This window comes from Hirundo rustica, chromosome 2, assembly GCF_015227805.2.
Source record: "Hirundo rustica isolate bHirRus1 chromosome 2, bHirRus1.pri.v3, whole genome shotgun sequence".
In the NCBI taxonomy this organism is placed as follows: domain Eukaryota; kingdom Metazoa; phylum Chordata; class Aves; order Passeriformes; family Hirundinidae; genus Hirundo; species Hirundo rustica.
The window spans coordinates 101,727,603-101,749,173 of NC_053451.1; the positions used below are offsets into that span (position 1 = coordinate 101,727,603).

General features: G+C 41.2%; 1 protein-coding gene across 1 annotated transcript; it reads right to left on the reverse strand.

Moving 5' to 3' along the window:
- Positions 1–5,095: 5,095 nt before the first annotated feature.
- On the reverse strand, positions 5,096–11,787 carry PIGA (phosphatidylinositol glycan anchor biosynthesis class A). Its single transcript, XM_040057125.1, has 6 exons — positions 11,721–11,787; positions 10,840–11,498; positions 10,152–10,284; positions 8,947–9,079; positions 7,496–7,702; positions 5,096–5,867 (listed from the first exon to the last, which is right to left on the reverse strand). The coding sequence occupies exons 1-6, from the start codon at positions 11,759–11,761 to the stop codon at positions 5,604–5,606; spliced, it is 1,437 nt and encodes a 478-aa protein (XP_039913059.1). The 5' UTR covers positions 11,762–11,787; the 3' UTR covers positions 5,096–5,603.
- Positions 11,788–21,571: the final 9,784 nt, after the last annotated feature.

Sequence of the window (21,571 nt, forward strand, 5' to 3'; positions counted from 1 at the left end):
CACAGGTGGTTTAGTACCTTGCTGTCTTCAGTGCTCAGCCCACTCAGGCGCACTAAAATGCTATATAAAATCTGTGCAGAGATAAAACACCCCAAGCAATTTTCTCAACTGAACCAACTTTTCTAAAATTCTGAAGAAAACCAAGTTATTGCATTCTTATGTAACTCCTTACAAAAATATTATATTTACCTTTCCTTACACAGTAATATTATATACCTGTAGAAACTATAATACATATGAATCCAAAAGAGGAAAATTTCTTCCTTTTAATCACTTTAATAGTTTGCCACAGGACAACACATCTGAAGATACGGATTACAGGACAAGAGAAGTTCAGTTAAGGAATCACAGAAAAGCATATTGGTTTATTGGCAGCTAATTCTGCTCAGCTGAGATACAAAGAGGAGAAATGAGCAAACAAACGTGGACCAAAATCTGAGTGGTCAGCTCAGAAAAATCTGAGATAACAAAAACATTCCTGCTGAGGCCAGAGGAATAGTAAAAGCTGTAAAGAACAAAATGTAGGATGCAGAGGAAAAAAAAAAAAAAAACACATAAAAATATTAAGACCATTAATGACAAAATATTAAAATATTAAGACCAAGCCCAAATGACAGAGAAATCTTTCTCATGTAGGATTTAGAAAACTGGCCCTCAAAAGGAGACAAGCAAGAAGGAGCACTTTTTAAGAGAAAACCCAGAAAACTGGATTTTGGTTGCAAAGGAGTTTAATTGATTTCTTTCACAATCAGCCTATTAGATGGTATGTAGAATAGTGCACATCCATAAAAATCAGAAAAATACAAGAAACTGAATATCAGGTGATTTTCACTGAAATTCTCTTATCCCTAATGGAGTAATATCAAAGAGCTCTCCAAGTGCTCTAGAAAACCATGAGAAGGTTCACTTGGAAGCAGTCAGTGGAACATGACTCTCCCAGAAGGACTAACTCTATTTGTGTAACAGCAAAATCACCCTCCTGGCTTCAGAACAAGACAAATATTTTCAGTTAAATTATTCAGTGAGTCATTCGAGAAAAACTTGTGTAATCTCTTAATCTGCTCTTAGTGTTCAAGAGCACTAGGAAAATTACTGCAGTGGATATAAAAGAAAATCATCGTTGGGAAGACAGCTGAACAGCATGGTGGAAAGTTTGAATACTGCTGAAGGTGGTAATCTGGCAAACCACAGACAGATTGGGTGTGATCACTCAGAAATCTCTGGTATTTTTGAGACTGAAGAGATGAGCAACATAGTGTAGGCGTGAGAACAGGCAGAACACAAGAGCAATGACAGTGCAGACACAGGAGTGTCATCATTCCTCCCTTGCTCTTTTGAGCATCATTGCTTTGAGCTGAACGAGGTGGATTATGCAACTCCATTGATAGACACGAGTGAACAAGTCAGGCCCCTGTAGAAAAAACACACCTCCGCTGAGAACTTCTGCGGGATGCCCAAACTATTCCATGAACCCCTTTTCCTTAAGTCTAGGGCAATTACTAAATTGTTAAATCAAAATATCCAAAAAATTTATTAATACTTCAAAAAAATTGTCGTGAGATGATAGTTTAGTTAGATCCTCCAAAGAAACTGGAAGGGTAATGTTTATATACGCTTAGTTTACAAACATGCAAGGAATAAGCAGAAGAAAACAGGCAATTCATCTTAGAAAACAAGTCATTTTCAGTAAGGTTCACCTTAACTTTATCCAGCTTTTAGGGAGAAATATCAGATGTGACCTGAAGAATTTGGCAAGGAAATAAAAATTCAAGGGATCCTCATCTCAGAGAACTTCAAAGAGGTATTGGTCTATTCTTATGCAATACACACTTTGAATTACAGCAGTGTATTTCTAATGTATGTAGCTGGGATTAGAATATCAAATGTATTCAATCAAAGGAAGGCAACTGGGTAAAAAAAGGAGTCAGAAACACTCAAACAGAAGGGATGAGAACGAAGATGTCCATACAGGACCTGGCTACTTCTTTTCTATCAGTTTGATCTAATAAATGACACTACTTCCCCTACAAGCCTTGCCTTATTTGCATCCTCTGGTCAGCACACTTACAACCCTCCTGCTTTTAAAAAGAGATGTGGAGAGTGACTCACTGGTTGGTCTCAAGCCATTGTGGGATTCATCTCACCTATCTGCCACCCATCACACGGGGTAGGGTCCGGTTACTGAAACTCCTGCTGCTGCCTGGGCAGGAAGACAGCAAATTCCAGCAGCAGCCAGTGCCTGTGTTCCCAGGGAATGCACCAGTCCCTCCTGCTTAAACCAGCAACTTGAAGAAACAACATGTACCAGACAACCAGCCATGCACAGTTAAAAGTTTGGTGACTCCTGCACTCTAAGTAGCATCTGTAGAGTTATGACAGTGTTGAAGCATGTCAGGATCTGAAAGCAACCTAATCTACCTGCTAGGTTTACAATAAAAATGTGTAATTTTGGTAAAATAATTAAGTCAGATGCATCCTGCCTTTAGTTTTGTTCCCTTAAAAAATATCCACCTTTTATCTATGTCAATGCTCAAGTCATCAGGGAAAACTGTGGAAGTCAACATACTACCGAGTGTCATGATGCACAGCAAATATCGTAAGAGTAGTTTAATGATAGCAGTTAAACACTAAAAATAATAAAATACTTTTAATTTAAAAAAAAAAATATTAAACCATTTTGAGATTGATTATTCTTTTATCTATTTACATAAAGGCTGTATTTTACTGAAACAGAAAGCACCAGAAAGACTTTTACAATTACTTTTTAAAAGCCTAAGCATACATGGGGGGGGGAAAAAAAAAAAAAGGGACTAGCAAAGAGAAATAAATATCCAAAAGGGAAAAATATCAAGAGATGCAGAAAAACTTTACCACCAAAAAAAGTAAATTACAGTATTTACCTTCTCACAGATCTATCCACACCCACTAAAACACACTCTGAAACACAAATCTTATATCCATACTTTACTTGATGCTCGTATGGTGTACTGCATGTTTTAAAATACAATTTTCAATTATCAACACCTTAATTCAGTGTCTGCACATAATGTATTAGAAACACCATTTCTCCTTGTACCTGGGGATGGAATTTCATTGCAGTTTGGAGGGGGCAGATCTTCTATACAGGTCTTCCTGCTCCTCCTACACACCAGAGGCTCTGCTCTGTGCAAGACATTGCTTAAGGAGTGTCACTCTCTCTTTGCTAACATTTCCCTGGTATTTCACAACAATAAAATGTTATCTACAAGGACACGTGAAACATTTTAATTTTTTAACAAGTTATTTTATTAATTTCTAACCACACTCATCTCAGTAAGTTTAATATTTTGTGTATTTTATTTAACCTCTTTCATGTTACTCACTGATGTTTTGTAAAACTGTAAATGTTTCTGTGGCATCACCCTTTACTCCAAAGCACAAGGCCAGTCAGCAAGTCATTCCCACAGAGTTCTGCATCATACAAGTGCTGCTATTTGGGAAAGCAGCTATGGGTTAAGTTTGTAGGGCAGCTTGTACAAAAAGATGATTATTAAAAAACACTCTCATAAGAACTCCAACAGTGGTGGAAAGCAGCATTATGGTGTGTAGTTCTGTATTTTTTAATTATATGTTGCCACATATTAATGAAATGCATCCAGTCTTTATGGAAAGGTAAATAAACCTCTACATAAATTTTACACTAGTTTTGTAAACAAGACTGTAACAAGGTTTTATTATGTTATTCCTAAGTACACAATGTTCCACAAAAGAAAAAATTATTTTGAATAGATACACACACTCCTTTTGATTTGAGGTTGTAGATGTTGCAGGAAACCAAATAGAAATAAAAGAGAACAAACAAAATATTACTAAAAATACACACACATATACATGTAACAGTTCCCTGGAGTGACAATCAATATTTTCAAAAGGTTGTTAGAAATTTTAATGCTTGAATAATATTAAAAAAAATAATAATAACTTAGAAAAGTAAAATATTAGCTTAATTCTACCCATTTATCCTTTAACCTTGTGGCACCATTTTAGATTACTTCCATTTTTAGTGCAGAGTTTGAAAAACTCAAAATTGTAATATTACATGCTGTATGTTACATATCAAAGGCTAAAAATTTAAGTAAAAGAAAATAGACTTTATATATGGCAATTATTTACATTATCTTTGTGTTTCATGAAAATACGTTCAGTGGAATTATAAAATGCTTGTGGTAATTCCATCTCTACCCAAACAACACGAATTTGGCAGAAGTAGTGTGTTAAATACCACCCTTCGAGGGTTCGGAAACAGTATTTTCATATTGCACAGTTTCAATATTAATACAGTGTCCGACAGCACACAATACTCCAGAGTCATAAAATAGTAAGCTTATTAGTGATGCTTGAAAAAGAAATTAACCCAGTGCATCAGACAAGGAGCAATTTTAGAGGCTGTTGACACAAATGAAATTAACGCCTCTTCTCACACACACTGTAACAATGCTGTGCTGCCTCTCACTTCACATACACATCACTCCTGTCTGTCTATGACAAGCACAGCCGTTGGTTATTCCCACTGAAGGGATACCTTGCCACGATTTCACGTGCAGAACCTGCTGGCCAGTGTCTCTGATGTGGATGAGGTGAGATCATTCACCCTGAATGCTGTCCCCCACCCCGAGATGGACTGAAATGCCACTTTGGTCATAAGTAAGGGGAAGGAGAAAGAGAAGTGGGGAGAAAAAGAGATGGGTGGGTGGGTGAGAAGTGAGGAAGAGCAAATAAGCATGAGTGTGCTTGTTAAGCCCTTCACAGTTTTTGCTCTCTCACGAAGTGTTCACACTTTGGCACAGTCTGCTGGAAATTTTCAGGCCTGAGATGTTTCTGAAGGCTGTATTATCTCTGAATAATACTACTTCTTTGCCTATGTACCGATAAGCAAAACCCAAAACCACTATAAGCTTTACATCACTTTCACACTTGTAAAATTTAGCACCTCTGAAAATATCAGAAAATCATTACGGAATTTTGATTTAGAAACGGGTCCAGCAACTCTGACTTGGGAAGAAATTTAAAATAATAATGCTACGCAGGCAAAACACTGTCACTGGGACACAACTGCTAGAACGAAGTCTCTGAAATTTACATGGTAATGGACTTTATGACTAATTTTAAGTGCCATTTTCATCTTGAGAAAAAGGTGTATTTTGTTGAGTTTTTAATTATTTTGAAAAAGGTCTTAAAAAAAAAAAAAATCACAGTAAATATCAGGGATTAGCAGGTACTACAGTAAGGTAATATTTTTTGTTTTCCTTTCCCAAACACCTTAAGTCCCTTTCTGCAATGTTCAAGTTACCAAGAAAAATCTTATTTTTTTGTTTCCAAGGTTTCTGGCATATATAAAAACCCATGTTCTCCTCCCAGCTTTCAGTGCAAAAGAGATGCCTATAAATTTGCATGAATCCAAAACTGAATTAAGAACATCATCTTAAACTGAGGTAGCACATTGAACTAAAGTTTCTTTCCAAGAACTTCAGAAAGAAACTTAAGTATTTTTAGAGTAATGTCTCTGTCAGTAAGCATTAAAACCTCTAGTGACCGATGTATTCTTCCCTCTCCACTTGAGCAATTTAGGAGTTTGGAAGTTCTTCTTTAACTCTTCTGTTTTTCCCAAAAAAATACCGTTTAGTCCATGCACCCTTAGGTCCCGTAGCATCTATTGCAACATCAATAATGGAATCTGGAGTCATCCACCTCAGAAACATCAAGAGAAGGAAGTTCAGAACAGCAAAAAAAGCAAAAATACACCCAGTCACTGGGCCACAGTGAGTCATTAGTCTGTCAAGTCGCTCCTTCATTGGTAAAACCACTTCATCTGCAACTCTGTCATACACCTAAACAGAGAGGAGACAAAAAATAACATCTTAAAACCATGTTGCTCCTACCTCAAAAAATCAGACAGCGCTTTGCTGTCACTGCGCAAAATAAATGATCTATTCTTAGCTACCAAATGGGACAAATAAAGCTTTGCAGATCCTAAGTTCTGATTTATGAGTCTTGTTCTAGATATTTCATTAATTTATTTAAGGAGAAATATGAAACATTCTCTTTTACACACTTCAAAAGTATTTCATTAACTAGGAAGGCTGAATAATTTGTCTCTCATGTAATGTTATACAGAAAGGGTTGGGGGTTTTAATTAATTGAATGGGTTCTAATCTCATGTTCACATCAGTCCTAGGAGCAACTTGAATATGCAATTACTAGATTTTAAACATAAAGATGGATTAACTCATAGGTGAGTTTGGCACTATTCCAAATCTCTGTATTTGAACAGCAAAGCAAATCATAATAGGCTCATGATTTTTGCTTAAAGAAACACTAGATCAATTACTGCACAAAGCAAATACATGTTACTATAGTGACTCATTATACATGTTATCTACAGCCACCTACAAACCACTCCAAAGAGGCTTGAAGGACTCAGTTTTTTCCTTAAGAATGTTACAGACTACAGGTAATTTAACAATTTCTACAGGTGACTTAACAATTGGCTAACAAACAGCTGTCTTCTGTACAATTTAGGATCTATGCCTACTTCTACCAATTCTATGACCTTTTTCCTTCATGAAGTACTAGTGGGTTTTTTAAGAACAGGCTGTATAAAGCAAACTGAAATCTAGGCTAACGTCTGTAAAAACTTTGCAATTCAAATGTGGCTTGCAGTTACAAAATCATAAAGTGAATGATACTGATGGCACTTGAAAATAATAAACTGGTTGTACATGGCACTTTGAGGAGGCTTGTGAGAGATACATAGTTGAGTGCAGTACAATCTAATTAAGAGCCATGGGGTTCAGCTTCTCTCTTCCTAAAACACAAGCGGTGAGGTTGGAAGTGACACATGTCCACAGGTGTTTGTAACATCACTGCAGCCAACATTCTTCACTAACGGCAGAGTTTTTATACAGAAATGCAGTTCTAGTTCTGAAATATGATTTCAAAACTATGAAAATAAATTTTCATTACAACCACAGCTTATGTAAACTCAGCTGTGTTCAGCCTTCCAGCACTGAACTACCTCTCGTAATTTTAAACTACTTGTTAGCACATGGCAAAGCTTTGTCATGAACTGTCCTTACCTTGTCATACACCTCATGTAGCACGTTTTCCAGTTATGCCAGAAAAGCTACTTCATGTGAAGACTTGAATAAATAAATAAATGAGTAGAAATCTAACTAAAAATCTAGGCTTTTCTTCACAATACTTACCAGCAATTATGGCGTGTTAGAAAATACAAATAGGAAAAAAAAAAATCACCTATCCAGGAATGTATTTGGGGGAAAAAAAAAAAAAAAAAAAGGGCATTTTCTGAATCTTTTAAAACCATGTACTTTTGACATGAAACATGCGGTAAAATTACACTGGAATATTACAAAGTGAAATGCTTAGCAATATTTCAAAGCAAGAATTGTTCCAGAAATATACTTTCAGAGAATTTAAAAGAAGTGATTATACATACTTTCTCAGTTCTCTCTGCTACATTCCTCCATGTATAAAATGCTTTTACTTCATTATGAACAGTTTCTGGAGATGGCAGAGTTCCTGATCTGAGCTGGGCAATCGCTTTTTCTAGTCCATCACACAAAGATTTCACAGAGGGCTCACACAAAATGATGAGATTTTCTGGAAGTACCTCGGGAATCCCACCAACTCTTGTACTCACCACCTTTGAAATAAACAAAAGAAACGGCACATACGCAACACAAAAAATGAAATTGTGTGATGACAATGTTCTTACATTGTTTAGATGCAACTATTTAAAAGAAAATATCCTGGTTTGGGAGCTTGATCTGTATGTGAACTAAAGGTGTAAAACCCCAGAGAAGACAGAGCATGGCAGATTACCTTCAACATTGTCCAGAATCATTCTTTGGTGCCGTGATAAAACAGAAGACTTGGTCTAATGAGTGGCTGAGACACCTTTCCTGAAAGTGTTTGCCACAGTACACAACTAAACCCGTGTAACCAGATTTTGGACATCTCCTCCATAGTATCTCAAAAAGCTATTAACCAAAAAAAAAATCTCTATTTGCAGAGGATAATTTTACCACATACTGAAAATTTCAGTTTCCTAGGCTACTGAACTTGCAAAACTTTATTTATATTAATCTGAATTATTATTTTTAAAGGGAAATCAGAAATTACTATGCCTCACATTGTGCAATCACCTCTAAACATTGGGCAATAAGAAACTGCAGAACTTCCTCATGTCTAGAGAAGAGATGGCAAGAGAATAGTAGTAACTGCTGACAAAGTACACTGAAGTAAAGAAAAAACTGAAGTCACTCACATTTTCTATACTTACTGTAAATTAGTCACTCTTATCAGTCTTATTTTAATAAGGTTTCTTTATACTTTAATGTGAAACTCTAATTCTTTATGGCTATTGACACAACTTCCTTTTGAATTGTCAATCTGAGTTGTAAATTAGTTAGAAAGGGTTTTTACTGTTTTCTCTCTCTCCAGCTTGTCTTGAATCCCTAGAGAATAACATAGTTTTTCTCCTTTCAAAGTATTGTCAAAGTAAACCTTTGTGAACATCAACTACCCATGAACTCTGTAAAGCAGTAAATACAAAATAAGTGTTTTGGAGAGGCAGTCTGACTACTTGAGAGAACTGAGAGCAGATCTATATGTTATTCCCAATTCTGCACAAAATTCTTCTTAGAGCTTAAGCAGTTTCAATTAACCCTTCTGTCTCAGCTTCCAGGAGATCTGTAAATGGGGATAATATTTTCTTACCTCTGTCAAGACAGAGCCTCAGATGAAATTAAATGTTATAAGCACATACTATTTCATTGTGAAATTTTTGTAAAATGGATACATGCTTTCTAGATATTGAGATTTTTTTTTTTTTACCTGTAAAATGGATACATGCTTTCTAGATATTAAGATTTTTTTTTTTTTTACCTGTAAACCACAGCTTGCTGCCTCCACAATAGCCATGCAGAAGGCCTCAGTGAGCGAAGTATTGAGAAAAATGTGCCCCTGGACCAGGACATTTCTAACATCCTGGTGTTCCAAGCCTCCTAGAAGACGCACCCTGCATACAAGAAGAAAAAAACCCAGAGATAAACACTAGAATTGGACCATAATAACGCTGTATAGTGTTACATACATTCTGAAAAAGGTACTAATGGTTCACACTAATATAGTGAGAGAATAAAGATGTGCACCTCAGTTTAGCTTTTTCTAAATTTTTCCAGCAATGGAGAAACAGAAGATTCTGCTTTTTTATTTTATAGGCACTAAAGAAACTTCTGAAAATAAAGCTAGTGGGAGAAGTTCCTGTTTTAATGACATTTGCCTCTAGAACTTTGCTCCTGAGCATTCTATTTCTGCAAGAAAAAATGGCTTCATTCAGTTAATAATTAAGATTTGTCAAATGCATTATCTGAATTTTCAGTGTGAGGTCTGACCAATCTGGGCCTGACAAGGGAGAAAGTTTTAAAGATAAAATGACCAGGACCTATCATCTTGAAGAGATATTGGAAAACAATAAAGGGTAAAATGAGAATGATAGGGACAACTTTAATTGGGGGAATTACTGACTAAAGTACAAAGCAGGCAACAACAAAAAAAACCCACCTAGAAAAGAAAATGAGCAATTGAGAACATGAAACTGTTCAGGATTAAGAAAACCCCAGAGAAATGTGTAACTGCCTATGTATCATGGCAACATTTTGGTAACATGGTAGCACCAGGGAATATGTTTGTAGTACTGCAAGAACACATATAAGACAAGTGCTACGTTTAAGAGTTTCATATGGAAATGATAAATTACTAGCAGCCATCATCACATGCAATGGCTCAAATGAGCTCCTAACACCTGATGCCATAAGAGCTCCAAGCACCATGGCTGCAGAGAGGGGTATGATAAATTTATATCTAAGTCAGCTTTCTATGACTTCAGTGAAGGCTCATTAAGGGCCTATTCACAGCAATATGAATTAACTTGCTGGATCATAGTCCAGCTCTCAAAGTCTTGTGTCTGGTTTATATGCCTTCCCTTTAGGCCTCCAGCCTCAAGTGTTGGGATTTATTTAGGGGAGGGAGGGAGGCAGGTCCCCACCCCTGAAGTACCTTGAAGGGTCACAGACATCCACAGAACAAACCTGTCATGTAGCTGGTATCTCTCCCGGACTTCTTCCAGTACAATTCGTTTTGGTCCTTCTCCTCCAACTAAGAAATGTAACTCCGGATATTTCTGACAGAGCTCAGGAATTATACCACTAAGCAAATCAATACCTAAGAGTAGAAAATTTAGGGCAAGCCATTATTATATTTGATTTCAGAACAACTCACGGTGTAGCCACATCTACAACTATACTCAAGAGCAGAAGAAAAAAAAAAAAAAATCTCCTGAATGCAGTTAAACTGCTGTATACAAAAATATGAAATAAAAAGCAACTTGGGACCTCTTAGGAGATAAAAATGGAAAAAAAAATCCTTTGAGTTACTGTCACTTGATTAAATAAAAAATAATTAAAACATTTTTAACAGAATACATAGATTAGGCCCTAAATCTTATGTCCAATATGAGCCAAACCTTCCATTTTAGAAACTGCAGTTTTCAGTCTCTTCAGTATCAAAATGGAAACACACCTCTGAACCCAACATGTACAAAAAGAAATGTACATTTATTCTTCTTGAGCTCACAAACACAAAAGCTAGGAACAGCCACCTCACCGCTCCCAGTGAAAATTCCATCCATAGCACAGACACAGCCTAAGTGATAGCTGACCAAGACCTTTCCAAAGAAAGAAAACAACCGAAACAAGCTTACATTTGATCCCCCATTACCTTTTCTGTAAACGAGTCTGCTGACGACAACAATTGTTATTGTACTGTCATCCCTCCTCGAGGGGTCTGGAGTGAAGTCGGTGGGATCGACAGCGTTTGGGATGACAGAGACTATGCGAGGGTCCAAGGCTGCTCGCAACACCGTGTTCTCCTTACTCGTGTAGGAGACGCAGATGATGTGGTTGGTGTCGCACAGGGACACGGTCAGCAGCTTGTTGGTCAGCACCGAGCTGACATCCGCGAACCCAAAGAGGGAGTGGTCCGTGAACACGGTCCGCAGCCCCATGGTCTTGGCGTGGAACAAGGCGTCGTGCGCCATGGCGGAGAAGGAGCTGTGGGCGTGCACGATGGTCACCCGCTCCCGCACGAAGATGTACCTGAGCAAGGGCAGGCTGTGGAAGAGCGTCGTGGCCGTGGACTGGTTGTACATCACCTTCAGGGGCAGGTAGTAGACTTTCAGCCCGCTAGTGAGGTAGCGGACGCCCTTGCGGTGCCCGTAGGCGTGGGTGACCACCAGGACCTTGTGGCCGCGCTCGATGAGGCACTGTGACAGCTGGTACACGTGGCTCTCCACGCCGCCCATGTTGGGGTAGAAGAAGTCCGACACCATGCACACGCTGTGGGCCGCCGGGCCTCCGCCCTCCATCCCGGGCCCGCTCCTGCCGGGTAAAGGAACCACAAGGCGCCATCACTCGCCGGCGGCCGCCCGCGACGACCCCCGGACCCCTCAGCGTCGCCGGCGCCGCGGGGCCCACCACGCCTCCCGCGCAGGCCGCACGCAGGGAGGGGAGGCGCCGCGGCCCCTTCAAGAGTCCAGTCAGCGCAGCGGCCGCCCCGGGGGAGCGCGGGGGGCGGCGAGGGCGGGGAAAGCGTGCACGTACCTGCCGGCGGCCGGCGCTCCCTGCGCGCTGCCCGGCGCCATAGCCCCATTTCCCGGTCACCGCCGCGGCCACGCCCGCGCGGGGCCGCGCCGCGGCCAATCAGCGCCCGGCGCTGAGTCACGCGGGAAAACGAGCGCCAATCGCTGCGCCGGACGATGATGGGCGGTGGCACCGCCCCTGCCGCGCTCCCATCCCGGGATCCCGCCCGCTCCTGGCCCCGCCCCCGCTCCCCACCCCAGGGTCTCGCCCCGCTCCTGGACCCGCCCCCGATCCCCACCCCGGGTCCCGCCCGCTCCTGGCCCCGCCCCCGCCCCATCCCCAGGCTCCCGCCCACTCCTGGCCCCGCCCACGCCCCATCCCGGGATCCCGCCCTCTCCTGGCCCCGCCCCCGACCCCATCCTGGGATCCCGCCCGCTCCTGGCCCCGCCCCCGCCCCATCCCCAGGGTCCCACCCCGCTCCTGGCCCCGCCCCGCTCCTCACCCCGGGATCCCGCCCGCTCCTGGCCCCGCCCCGCTCCTCACCCCGGGATACCGCCCGCTCCTGGCCCCGCCCCCGCCCCATCCCCAGGGTCCCGCCCCGCTCCTGGCCCCGCCCCGCTCCATCCCCAGGGTCCCTCCCCGCTCCTGGCCCCGCCCCCGCTCCCTATCCCAGGGTCCCACCCCGCTCCTGGCCCCGCCCCCACTCCTCATCCCGGGATACCGTCCGCTCCTGGCCCCGCCCCATCCCCAGGGTCCCGCCCCGCTCCTGGCCACGCCCCCGCTCCTCATCCCGGGATACCGCCCGCTCCTGGCCCCGCCCCCGCTCCCTATCCCAGGGTCCCGCCCCGCTCCTGGCCCCGCCCCCGCTCCCCATCCCGGGATCCCGCCCGCTCCTGGCCCCGCCTCGCTCCTCATCCCGTGATCCCGCCCACTCCTGGCCCCGCCCCATCCCCAGGGTCCCGCCCCGCTCCTGGCCACGCCCCCGCTCCCCATCCCGGGATCCCGCCCTGCTCCCCGCCCTGCTCCAGCTCCTCAACCCGCCCCGCTCCTGCCCCTGCTCCAGCTCCTCATCCCACCCCGCTCCTGCCCCCGCTCCTTCCCTCATCCCGGTATCCTGCCCCGCTCCCGTCCCCAGGCAACGGGCGCACCGCGCTAATGCAGCAGCGATGTAGCGATGTCCTTGCTGTAGTGGGATGCAAGCTCATCCCGGACGGTTGTCAAAAAAGTGCAGTAAAAACGTGAACTCTATGCCGTATAGTGATGGGATTTTCTTTTTTTTTTTTTTTTTTTTCTTTTTTTTTTTTTTTGGGGGGGGGGGTGGGGTCTTTGCTCTGCCCCCAGTGGAAAAGTTCTTCTGGTGTGGTTGGCTCGGTTACAGCTGGAGCTCCTGAAATGTTCTAGATTCTTGTGCCACAAGTGCTGAAAGCTATCCCTAATTGAAAATAAATTTTTAAAAATGGGTTTTAGGGACGGCCCAGGAGCTTTTACACTGGGAAAGGAGCTGGGTTGCCATCACTTGGCTATGCATTCCTGGTCTTCTCAAGGAGCCTTACCGTCAGCCTTTTTTGCGGCTCCAACACTGTCATGACTGCTGCTGGCTGCCTAGAAGGGTGTGTGTTTCCAAAATTATGTTTGGCAGATCCTTCTTCTTGCCAAGATTTCTGGTGTGAATTTTGTGAGATTTGAGTCTGTCACGACTCCTATGGAAATGTGCTTGTTGTGAGTGACAGTACAAGTTGACCTAGGCTGGACTGCTGGCTGGACTCCTGTTAGACTGAAGCTTGGACAGATGTGGTTTGGAGGCACTGATCCCAGGAAGGATTAAGGAGGAAATGAGGCACTTCATTCTGGAGACATAAAGACATGAAAAACTACTCTGTTGAGTAAGGAAAGCATTGCTCATTGATTGAATTTTTCTCTTGTGTTCAGAAAGGTGGGACCAGCACTGGAAAATCTGATTTCATCATCAGGTGCTTCTCTGGCATGTCAAGAAGCTGAAGTTCAGGATGAGAAGCTGGGTGTGCAGCCAGAAGAGGGGAAGCTTCTCACCAGCAGCAGCAGAGTTCAAGAAGCAGGAGTTTGTAGGGATCCTAGTTCTCAGAAGAAACTGTAGCCTGCGTGTGAAGCTGTGTCCTTTAACTGCATCAGGGAAAAAGCCACCCAAATAGTGCCAGGAGAAGGAATGCACTTGGGGGTTCTCCACTGCAGCACCCCATGTGAGCTCTGGTAAATGGTGGTGGTGACCTCCCTTGCTGTCATACTGCCCTGAAGAATCAAGCTGTCAAGTCACTCCAATTTTAGCTGTCAGGAAAACAATGCTTATGGTTTTAGCTATTTGTAAAATTATTTTTTTTTAGATGAGTTCTTCATGTGTGGTCTCAAGAGAAGTTGTAATTCTTGGTATGCAAACTTTAAAAATTTGAAGAGAAATCATAACTGGTATATGACATAGCAGCCCCTTTACTTTCCTGGCTGTTGGACGTAGGTTCTGGATGTCTTTCTGAAGGAGGTCAGGGACGGTGGCCAACCTTCATGCCTTTGGCCTGGCATGTTGTCTTTGGTGGTCTGATATCTGTGTTCTTCATTAAATGTGTCTAGTTGAGCTTAATGTCATTCCTGTCAGTGGTCCAATAAATCCCCCTGTATCAGCAGCCTTCTTCTGTTGTCATGTTCAAAGGAACTTGAAAAAATTGTTTACCAAGGAGCCTAGGAAAAACTTCAATGGAAAGAAAAGCAATCTTTGCCACTGCCAAGTTGAAAAAAGTGATGCTAAATTTTGTCTCCACAGCTGGTTCACAAGGATGGGATAACATTCCCTTTTCACTGGCTGTGATGTTGTGTTGTGTATTCGTAAAATTGTCACAGATCTTGGTCATATTCAGAGTCTATCCTGCCCTGATCTGAGGTGAAGGTGATATTGAGGGGACCAACAGCTGAAGAAAGGATCAAATTTTCTTACTTTCTAAATCCTGCACTCAATATATTCACTCCCTCACTTAGAGCACATACAAGGTCAGAGCGAGACTGTAGGATAAATAGAGTAGAGAGTAAAAGATGTAAAACCTGTGACAGCAGAGTAATTGCCACTTCCAAGCCTGGTCCTTGAAAGCTCTCTTAAAACATCTCATAAATTGAGTTAATGGAGAGAGAAGATGGAGGACACCCAAAGAGACTCCTGTGTCTTTGTTCAGGTAGCAGATGCCATCATGCCTCAAGGAGATCTCTTCAGTGTTCACAAAAATATAGGAAAACTTTCTGCCAAGCACTCTGCGCTTTTAACTCCCACTCAGCCTCCTCTCAGGCTGAATTTGCCACTCTATCCCCAGCCTGTTGGATGACATTGCTCTTATTCCATGTCTGTATGGAGCAAAGACTATCACTATTTGGCTTTGCTGTGTGTTATAAGCTGGTGTACTAAATAAATGTGTTTCTTTACACTCAATAAGCCTAAAGCATGCACATTTATTAGTAAAAACAATAGTAATTGACAAAACCAAGCTATCAGTTATTCACAGAGCACTTCACAAAAGAGCTGTGAAGCAGTGCTGCTCTAGAGCCTGATGCCATGACAAGGGAGCCATAATGCTCCTGGACAAGAGAGCTCGTGATGTGCAATGCTGGTGTGAGACTGCACAACGAGCTTGAAGTGAAGGACATTCTCTTTTTGTGATTCAGGAAAGCAGAAACTGTTGGAAGCCACAAATGAAGTACATCAGTGAAAAATAGACTGCTGAATGGAGAACTGTGGCCTATAGGTGTATCATAAACTGAGACTCATTAGTGAAACCAAGCAGGGCAGCCCGAGACAGCCCAACAGCTTGTTTGAAAAATGATAGTGTTTGCAGTTTTTGATCCTGCTGGAATTAAATAGGCTCCAAAACAAAGAGGAAAGCAATATTTGAAATTGTTCCTCAGAAGAAAGAGGACTAATTGTCCTTCCATTTAGTTTACTTTTACAGGGTAAGGCTGGAGAGCCTGTCACTTCTAAGACTCCTGCATAGAGGGAGTGAGTGTCCAACTGTCTACCTCAGCAGTTGTTTTTTGCTGCTAGGAAATAGCAACAGGAGCCAATAGATTTCTATAATACCTTAGAAAGGTTGGGTTTGCCTGGTTTCTACTGCATACAGCCAACCTCATTACCTGGCTGGAATACCTCCCATAAAGCAGCCAGGAAAAATCATGGTTTTCTCATTCAAGCACCTGGGTTTTCCTATTCATGGAATCCCACTGAAGTTGGCTGAAATGACTTATTAATGTACTTCTAAAATACATGTTTTAAGTTTAAGGCTTAACAAACCGCAGTGCTGTCTGTGAAGGAAATTACCATTAAATGAAAACTGGAGAAAGGGCTTCTTTTCTTGAAGCCAAATTTCTATCTCAGATATCAGAAAATAAGTTGGTTTTCCATTTTACAGACACTTCTCCCTTCCAAGCAGTTTGGAATTCAGTTGGACATGAATTTGCTAGCAGAAGGGAGAAGCTGATTGGCAAGGCTGAAGGCTGCGTGTGTTAGCTCTCACATGTGTGTAAACCGTGCCTCTCATGTGTGAAAAACGCCATTCACCTGTTTTTGAAATTTTAAACGTTTAATAGTAAATAAGATGGTTATAAAAATAGAATTAGAGTAAAAAAATTGAACAATTAGAGTCAGGGCAATACGAGACAATAAAAACAAAGTTTCAGATGTCTGGGTGCCTCCCCCAGCGAAAAGCTTCAGAGAAGGACCCTGGTTAACAAAGGATTATCTCTTAAAAGCAATAGCCTGTTGAATATTCATACATTTCATACATGATGTATAAATTCTATTCAAACAAAGAATCGTCTCTGGTTAGTATCTTTTTTTTTTTTTTTTTTTTTTTTTTATCTCTTTGGCATCTTCAAGGCTGAGAGGTAGGAGGAGTTGGTCTCTTCTGATAAGGAGGTAATAAATTCTTTTTTTCTCTGAAAGATTTACGTTTTCCTGTGGTTAGTACATAAAAACTACATTTTAACTACAAAACTACATTTACTCTACTATCAAACTATTAATACAACACCTTCAATTAACACAACACAACGCATATAGTAAATATCTTGCATAGAGCCATATAATATGCACTTTTCACACATGCATGCCCTGAGGTCTCAACCATTTGGTTGTCCTCTGCATACTACAAAGCTCTTCCACCCCAGAGCCCGGAGCATTCCCTTCCCTATCAAATCCGGTCGGTGAAGGTGAGGAAGAGCACAAGGGCTTGGGAGCAGCCAAAGGATGTATTCCAGGAGTAGCTTCCAATCCCCTGGGCTTACAAACAGGTTACACCTCTTAGCAGGACACAGGGCAGGACAGCTGCATTGGCTGTTACTGAGGAGAATCCTCTTTTACACCACCCGTGAGTGAGCCGTCCGTCGCTGCCATGCAGGATCCATCCCGGTACCTGGACACTTGCTCTCTGGTCCTTCCTGGTCCCTAGCAGGAGCAGTCATGGCAAACAAAGCCTGGATGGTGTCTTCTACCTCCCCAGCCAAGGCACTGATCCGGCTTATTCCCATCAAATAGGGCAGAAAAAGATTCCTGAGCACACAATGCAAAGGGGCGTCTGTGCTTATCCTGACATTTTGAGTCTATCAGAAGTGCTGGTTGCTTTTATCGTGGCAGACCCAGGGGGTATCTGTCCTGCAGCCAGTGTACCACTACTGTCAATTCTCTAACAAGCCATCTATCTGACTAATGTGACAGAAATACAGTTCTGCCTGTATCTGATTTGGATCAAATGATTTACAGTAACACAGAGGTCTAGTGTCAGTTGTGAAGCCACAGCATGTTGACCACACTAGATTTTTTCTACCTTTTGTTTTGTTTTGTTTTGGTTTTGGGTGTTTTTTTGGGTTTTTTTTTTTTTTTTTGGTCAGCTTTACTAGGTTTTATTGTCTGTTTAGTTGCAAATCTGTTTCTGCTTCTGCAGCCTTGAGGCCACATCAGAGTACTTTCACACTGATGTATCAGCTGTGCTAGAAGAGAAGGCCTGTCCTAGAGCCTTGTGTTTGTATCTTTAGAATTGTACTTGACAAACTCTTAAAAACTCCTGGCAATTTATGTCAGAGAGTTCTGCTTTGTATGATTCTATGAGCTGGCACAAACTGGAGTGGCAGAACTGTCGGGTGGGGTTCAGCTTTAAAATGCTAACAAAATGGGTTTAACCAAAAGTTGAGTATGTGTGAGGACTTACGGTAGAGGAGAAAAAAAAAAGGTGCAGTGACAACAGTAGATGGAGCTATTGGAAACTTAAAATGTGCTCATCCTTCTGGTGCTGCAAAATATCTCTGTGCAAAGCTGAAAAACCTTTACCTGGTATGTTTTATTTCCTGCTACTAATGCCGTTACCACACAAATGCTCCAGAACATTTTTAGCACTGTTCTCTGTAGTAATTATACAAACAGAGTAGTACCTGCCTGCATTCTACAGTTTGAATTTGAAGAAAACTGAGTTTCTTATAAAAAACAAGCATGAACTATCTATAGTTCCATATATTGATACTATAATTAGCTATATATGGATAGTTTGAATCCAGATTTAAACTGTAAAGCAAGAAAAATTAATTTTAATTATACTTTAAAATCCATTAAATGAAACAAAGCTTTCTTTAAATTTATACTCTTACTGTGGCCTTGAATATCTAGAGATAAAAACAGGGTAAGGTCTGTGGAGGATAAAGTAATTTTTATTTGATTGTTAGAATTGAGAAGACTCAGATAGGCATGCAAACCATTCTGGAAGTGTGAAATGGAAGGCACAGATTTTAAGCCTTGTGCAAGCTGGAAAGTGCTGCTCTGAGGTCACTTTAATTGATGTGGAGCAGGGCAAGGTGAAAGGTGACTGTACTCCAGGGGACAGGTAGAGAAGTGTAGGCATTCTTAGCTCTGAAAACTTTTAGGAGTGAGCTGTGGGTAGATTTAAAATGCAATGCCCTGGGAAATGGAGGAACAGAGAAACCAGGTGATTTTCAGAGGATTTTCATGATATGCCTTCATAACTCAGCTACAGGAAAACAATGATGTTTATTGCAAACACAGTATTGATAAGAAGCATTGCATAGTTCTTGTGGATGTGTTAAGCTCTTCCTTGTGTTTCATCACTTGTGTTGGTGGTTTTATTCTGAGGAGTGAGTCAAAATAACTGCTGTGCAACTGTATTGGAATGCTTAAACACAATCCTGAAAAGTTTGTTCATTAATAGGAATCAAGATACACTTTTTCCCTCCCAGAAAAAGATCAAAGGAGGCACGAGTGTGCATAGACAGTGGGATCTGGGGTCAAGGGAAAGTTTTGGATTAATACCTTGGCAATGAGTCACCTAACTGATGGGTTAGTGTGGGTATCTTGCATTACCTTTTCAGCTGGACCTGTGATCCTAAGCCACACATCAGAGATAGTCTTCACCAATTAAAAATACCACTTAGCATAGGAAAGTAGGGCAAAAGGCTAAGTGAAATGCTTCCTACTTTGTAACCTTATTTTTTTGGCACTTAATTTGTAATCACACTCCATAACTAGATATTTTTTGTGTAGCTACTGTTGTATTTTTATATATAGAGCATATACCAATGCAAACTGGAATTAATAATTGATTATTCAACCATAAACATTTTAAAGGTACCTTTAGATGTTTAAGAAAGGAAACCGTTCACGCTAAATTATGGTTCCCCCACTTCTCTCAGCCTGGAATGACCTTTCACATTGAGTAGCATTGTAAAGTATGATAGAAGTGGAAACAAAGAAGAGTGTTGATGGCATTGAAGCCAAAATGCAGACCAAACTGACACATCATTTTGGGTACTCATTTTGTTTTATTGCCCAAAGGAGCACTTCCCTTTTATTGTAATTTAAAACAGATTTTTTACCCCTGAATTAAAAGTTTTTAGTGAGGTTTTTAAACAACTGCTGATGTAGGAGTTTGATACATAAAATGAATGGCAGTACATCACTTGTAACCCCTGCTTGTTTGGTTTTCTTAATGTAGACTTTAACAAATGAGAACAGAGATTTACTTGGCCTGGTTTCCATATTGTAGTTCAAGAAAGAACAATTCACTCCACAAGTCCAGAATTAGAAGATGACAACCTCTTTGATATTTTAAAGTTGAAATACACTTACCAGCTATTTAGAAAATATGAAGGAAACAGGCAGCTGAAGGAGCTTCCTCAGATTCAGTTTTGGGTTCTCAAGATTTTCCTTTCCTTTTTTTACACTACTGTAAAGCAAAACAACTTTAATCGCATAAATCCTGACTTGTAGTGGTACAAGAAAATAAAAAATAAGCCTAAGCAGATTCACATTTGTTTTGCCTGGAATACAGGAAGGGACCTTGTGAGTCAGCTGAAGTGGATGCCCAAAGGATACATACAGATTTATATGTTTGCAGTGTAGATGAGTATGACAGGATTTATATGAGCTCTGTCAACCCTCCCATGAATAATTCTTGCTGTAAGCAATGTCACAGCATATGACCTCCCATAGCTTTTGAAGTAAATGAGAGCAGTGCTTTCAAGACATGCTTGAATTTCTTTCATGTCATCAGCATTTGGAAAAATCACATGTACCTCTGTCCTTCTGGAAGTCAAGTAAAGTTTTTTCAGGTAGATAAATATTTCCTGACTCTTTCAATGCCGTGTGCCTATTTAGCTATTATTCTGATCATATTCTTTCTTGTCCCCTTCCTGCAAGAAAGCACATATAAGTAGAACTCATAAAAACTACACACAGTAGCTTACCATCAGTTTTATCTACTCATAAAAACTGATGGTTTGAGAAACTTCATGTGTGTTTATTTTGAATTAACAATAATTATTTAAGTACTGTCATTCCTATTACACACATAACACAAATATCACATTAAAGACATCCCTCACTATGTAAAAATTAGGACACATGGCAACAGGAACTTTTAGCACAATTATTCTGCCTATGAAATCTGTAAATCATGTCCATATGCCTAAAAAGCTAGTCATGCTGAACACAGTAATAAAAGGCCTTTCAAACTTCAAAGAGAACATTCCACTGCTCAATAACCTCCTCTCTCTGAGGGTCATTTAGTCATAGGTTAAGAGTTAATGACATCAGTCAAAAAACAGATCTGCTATGAATTTTACATACCTCATCTGATTCTTCTGAATTTTAATATTAAATATCCTAATTAAAACTCAGTCTGATGTATCAATACGAAAGATAACAAAAAGCATTTCTATTTTAAAGTTTGTTGAATATTTTTAAATTAAAAATCCAGAATTTCACCAACAAAATAGCATTGAAGTTTTATAGATTCCCACCAAAATCTAATTATCTGCATTTGTTTACATCTTTACCCAGACCCTCCTTTTAGTCCTGGTCTTCCACGTGGAGGATTTATGGCTATGCCACAGTGTTAGTGACATCCAGATATTCTTGGCTCTGTGGCAGTGAAGACCATCACACAGCACTATCATTCACAGCACTGTGTTAAATTCTTGATCTTTTCCACATAGTGTTTCAGTGAATGTTGCAGATATGCACTACATGCTCTAATTTTGGTAATTTTCTAATTATTTGGAGAGCAGGGTAGCAAAGAGCTGCACCCTACAATAGAGACTGGCACAGGGCCCTAGGAGCAGATGATCCACTGGGGTAGGAATTTATTTTAAAAGAAATACTCTGTAAGATGCCTGTAGGTTGCACCAGAGCTGACAATCCTCTCTGAAGCATGCAGAAGTACATTCATAAGGCTTCTGAAAACTAGTGCTGAGAACCTCTGGGGAGAATCAAAGTTATAAACTAGATAAAAACCTGTGTGTTGGCTGCTTAGGTCATGCCTGCTGGTGAATGCTGCCACAAGCAGTTTCCTTTTCCACCTTCACAG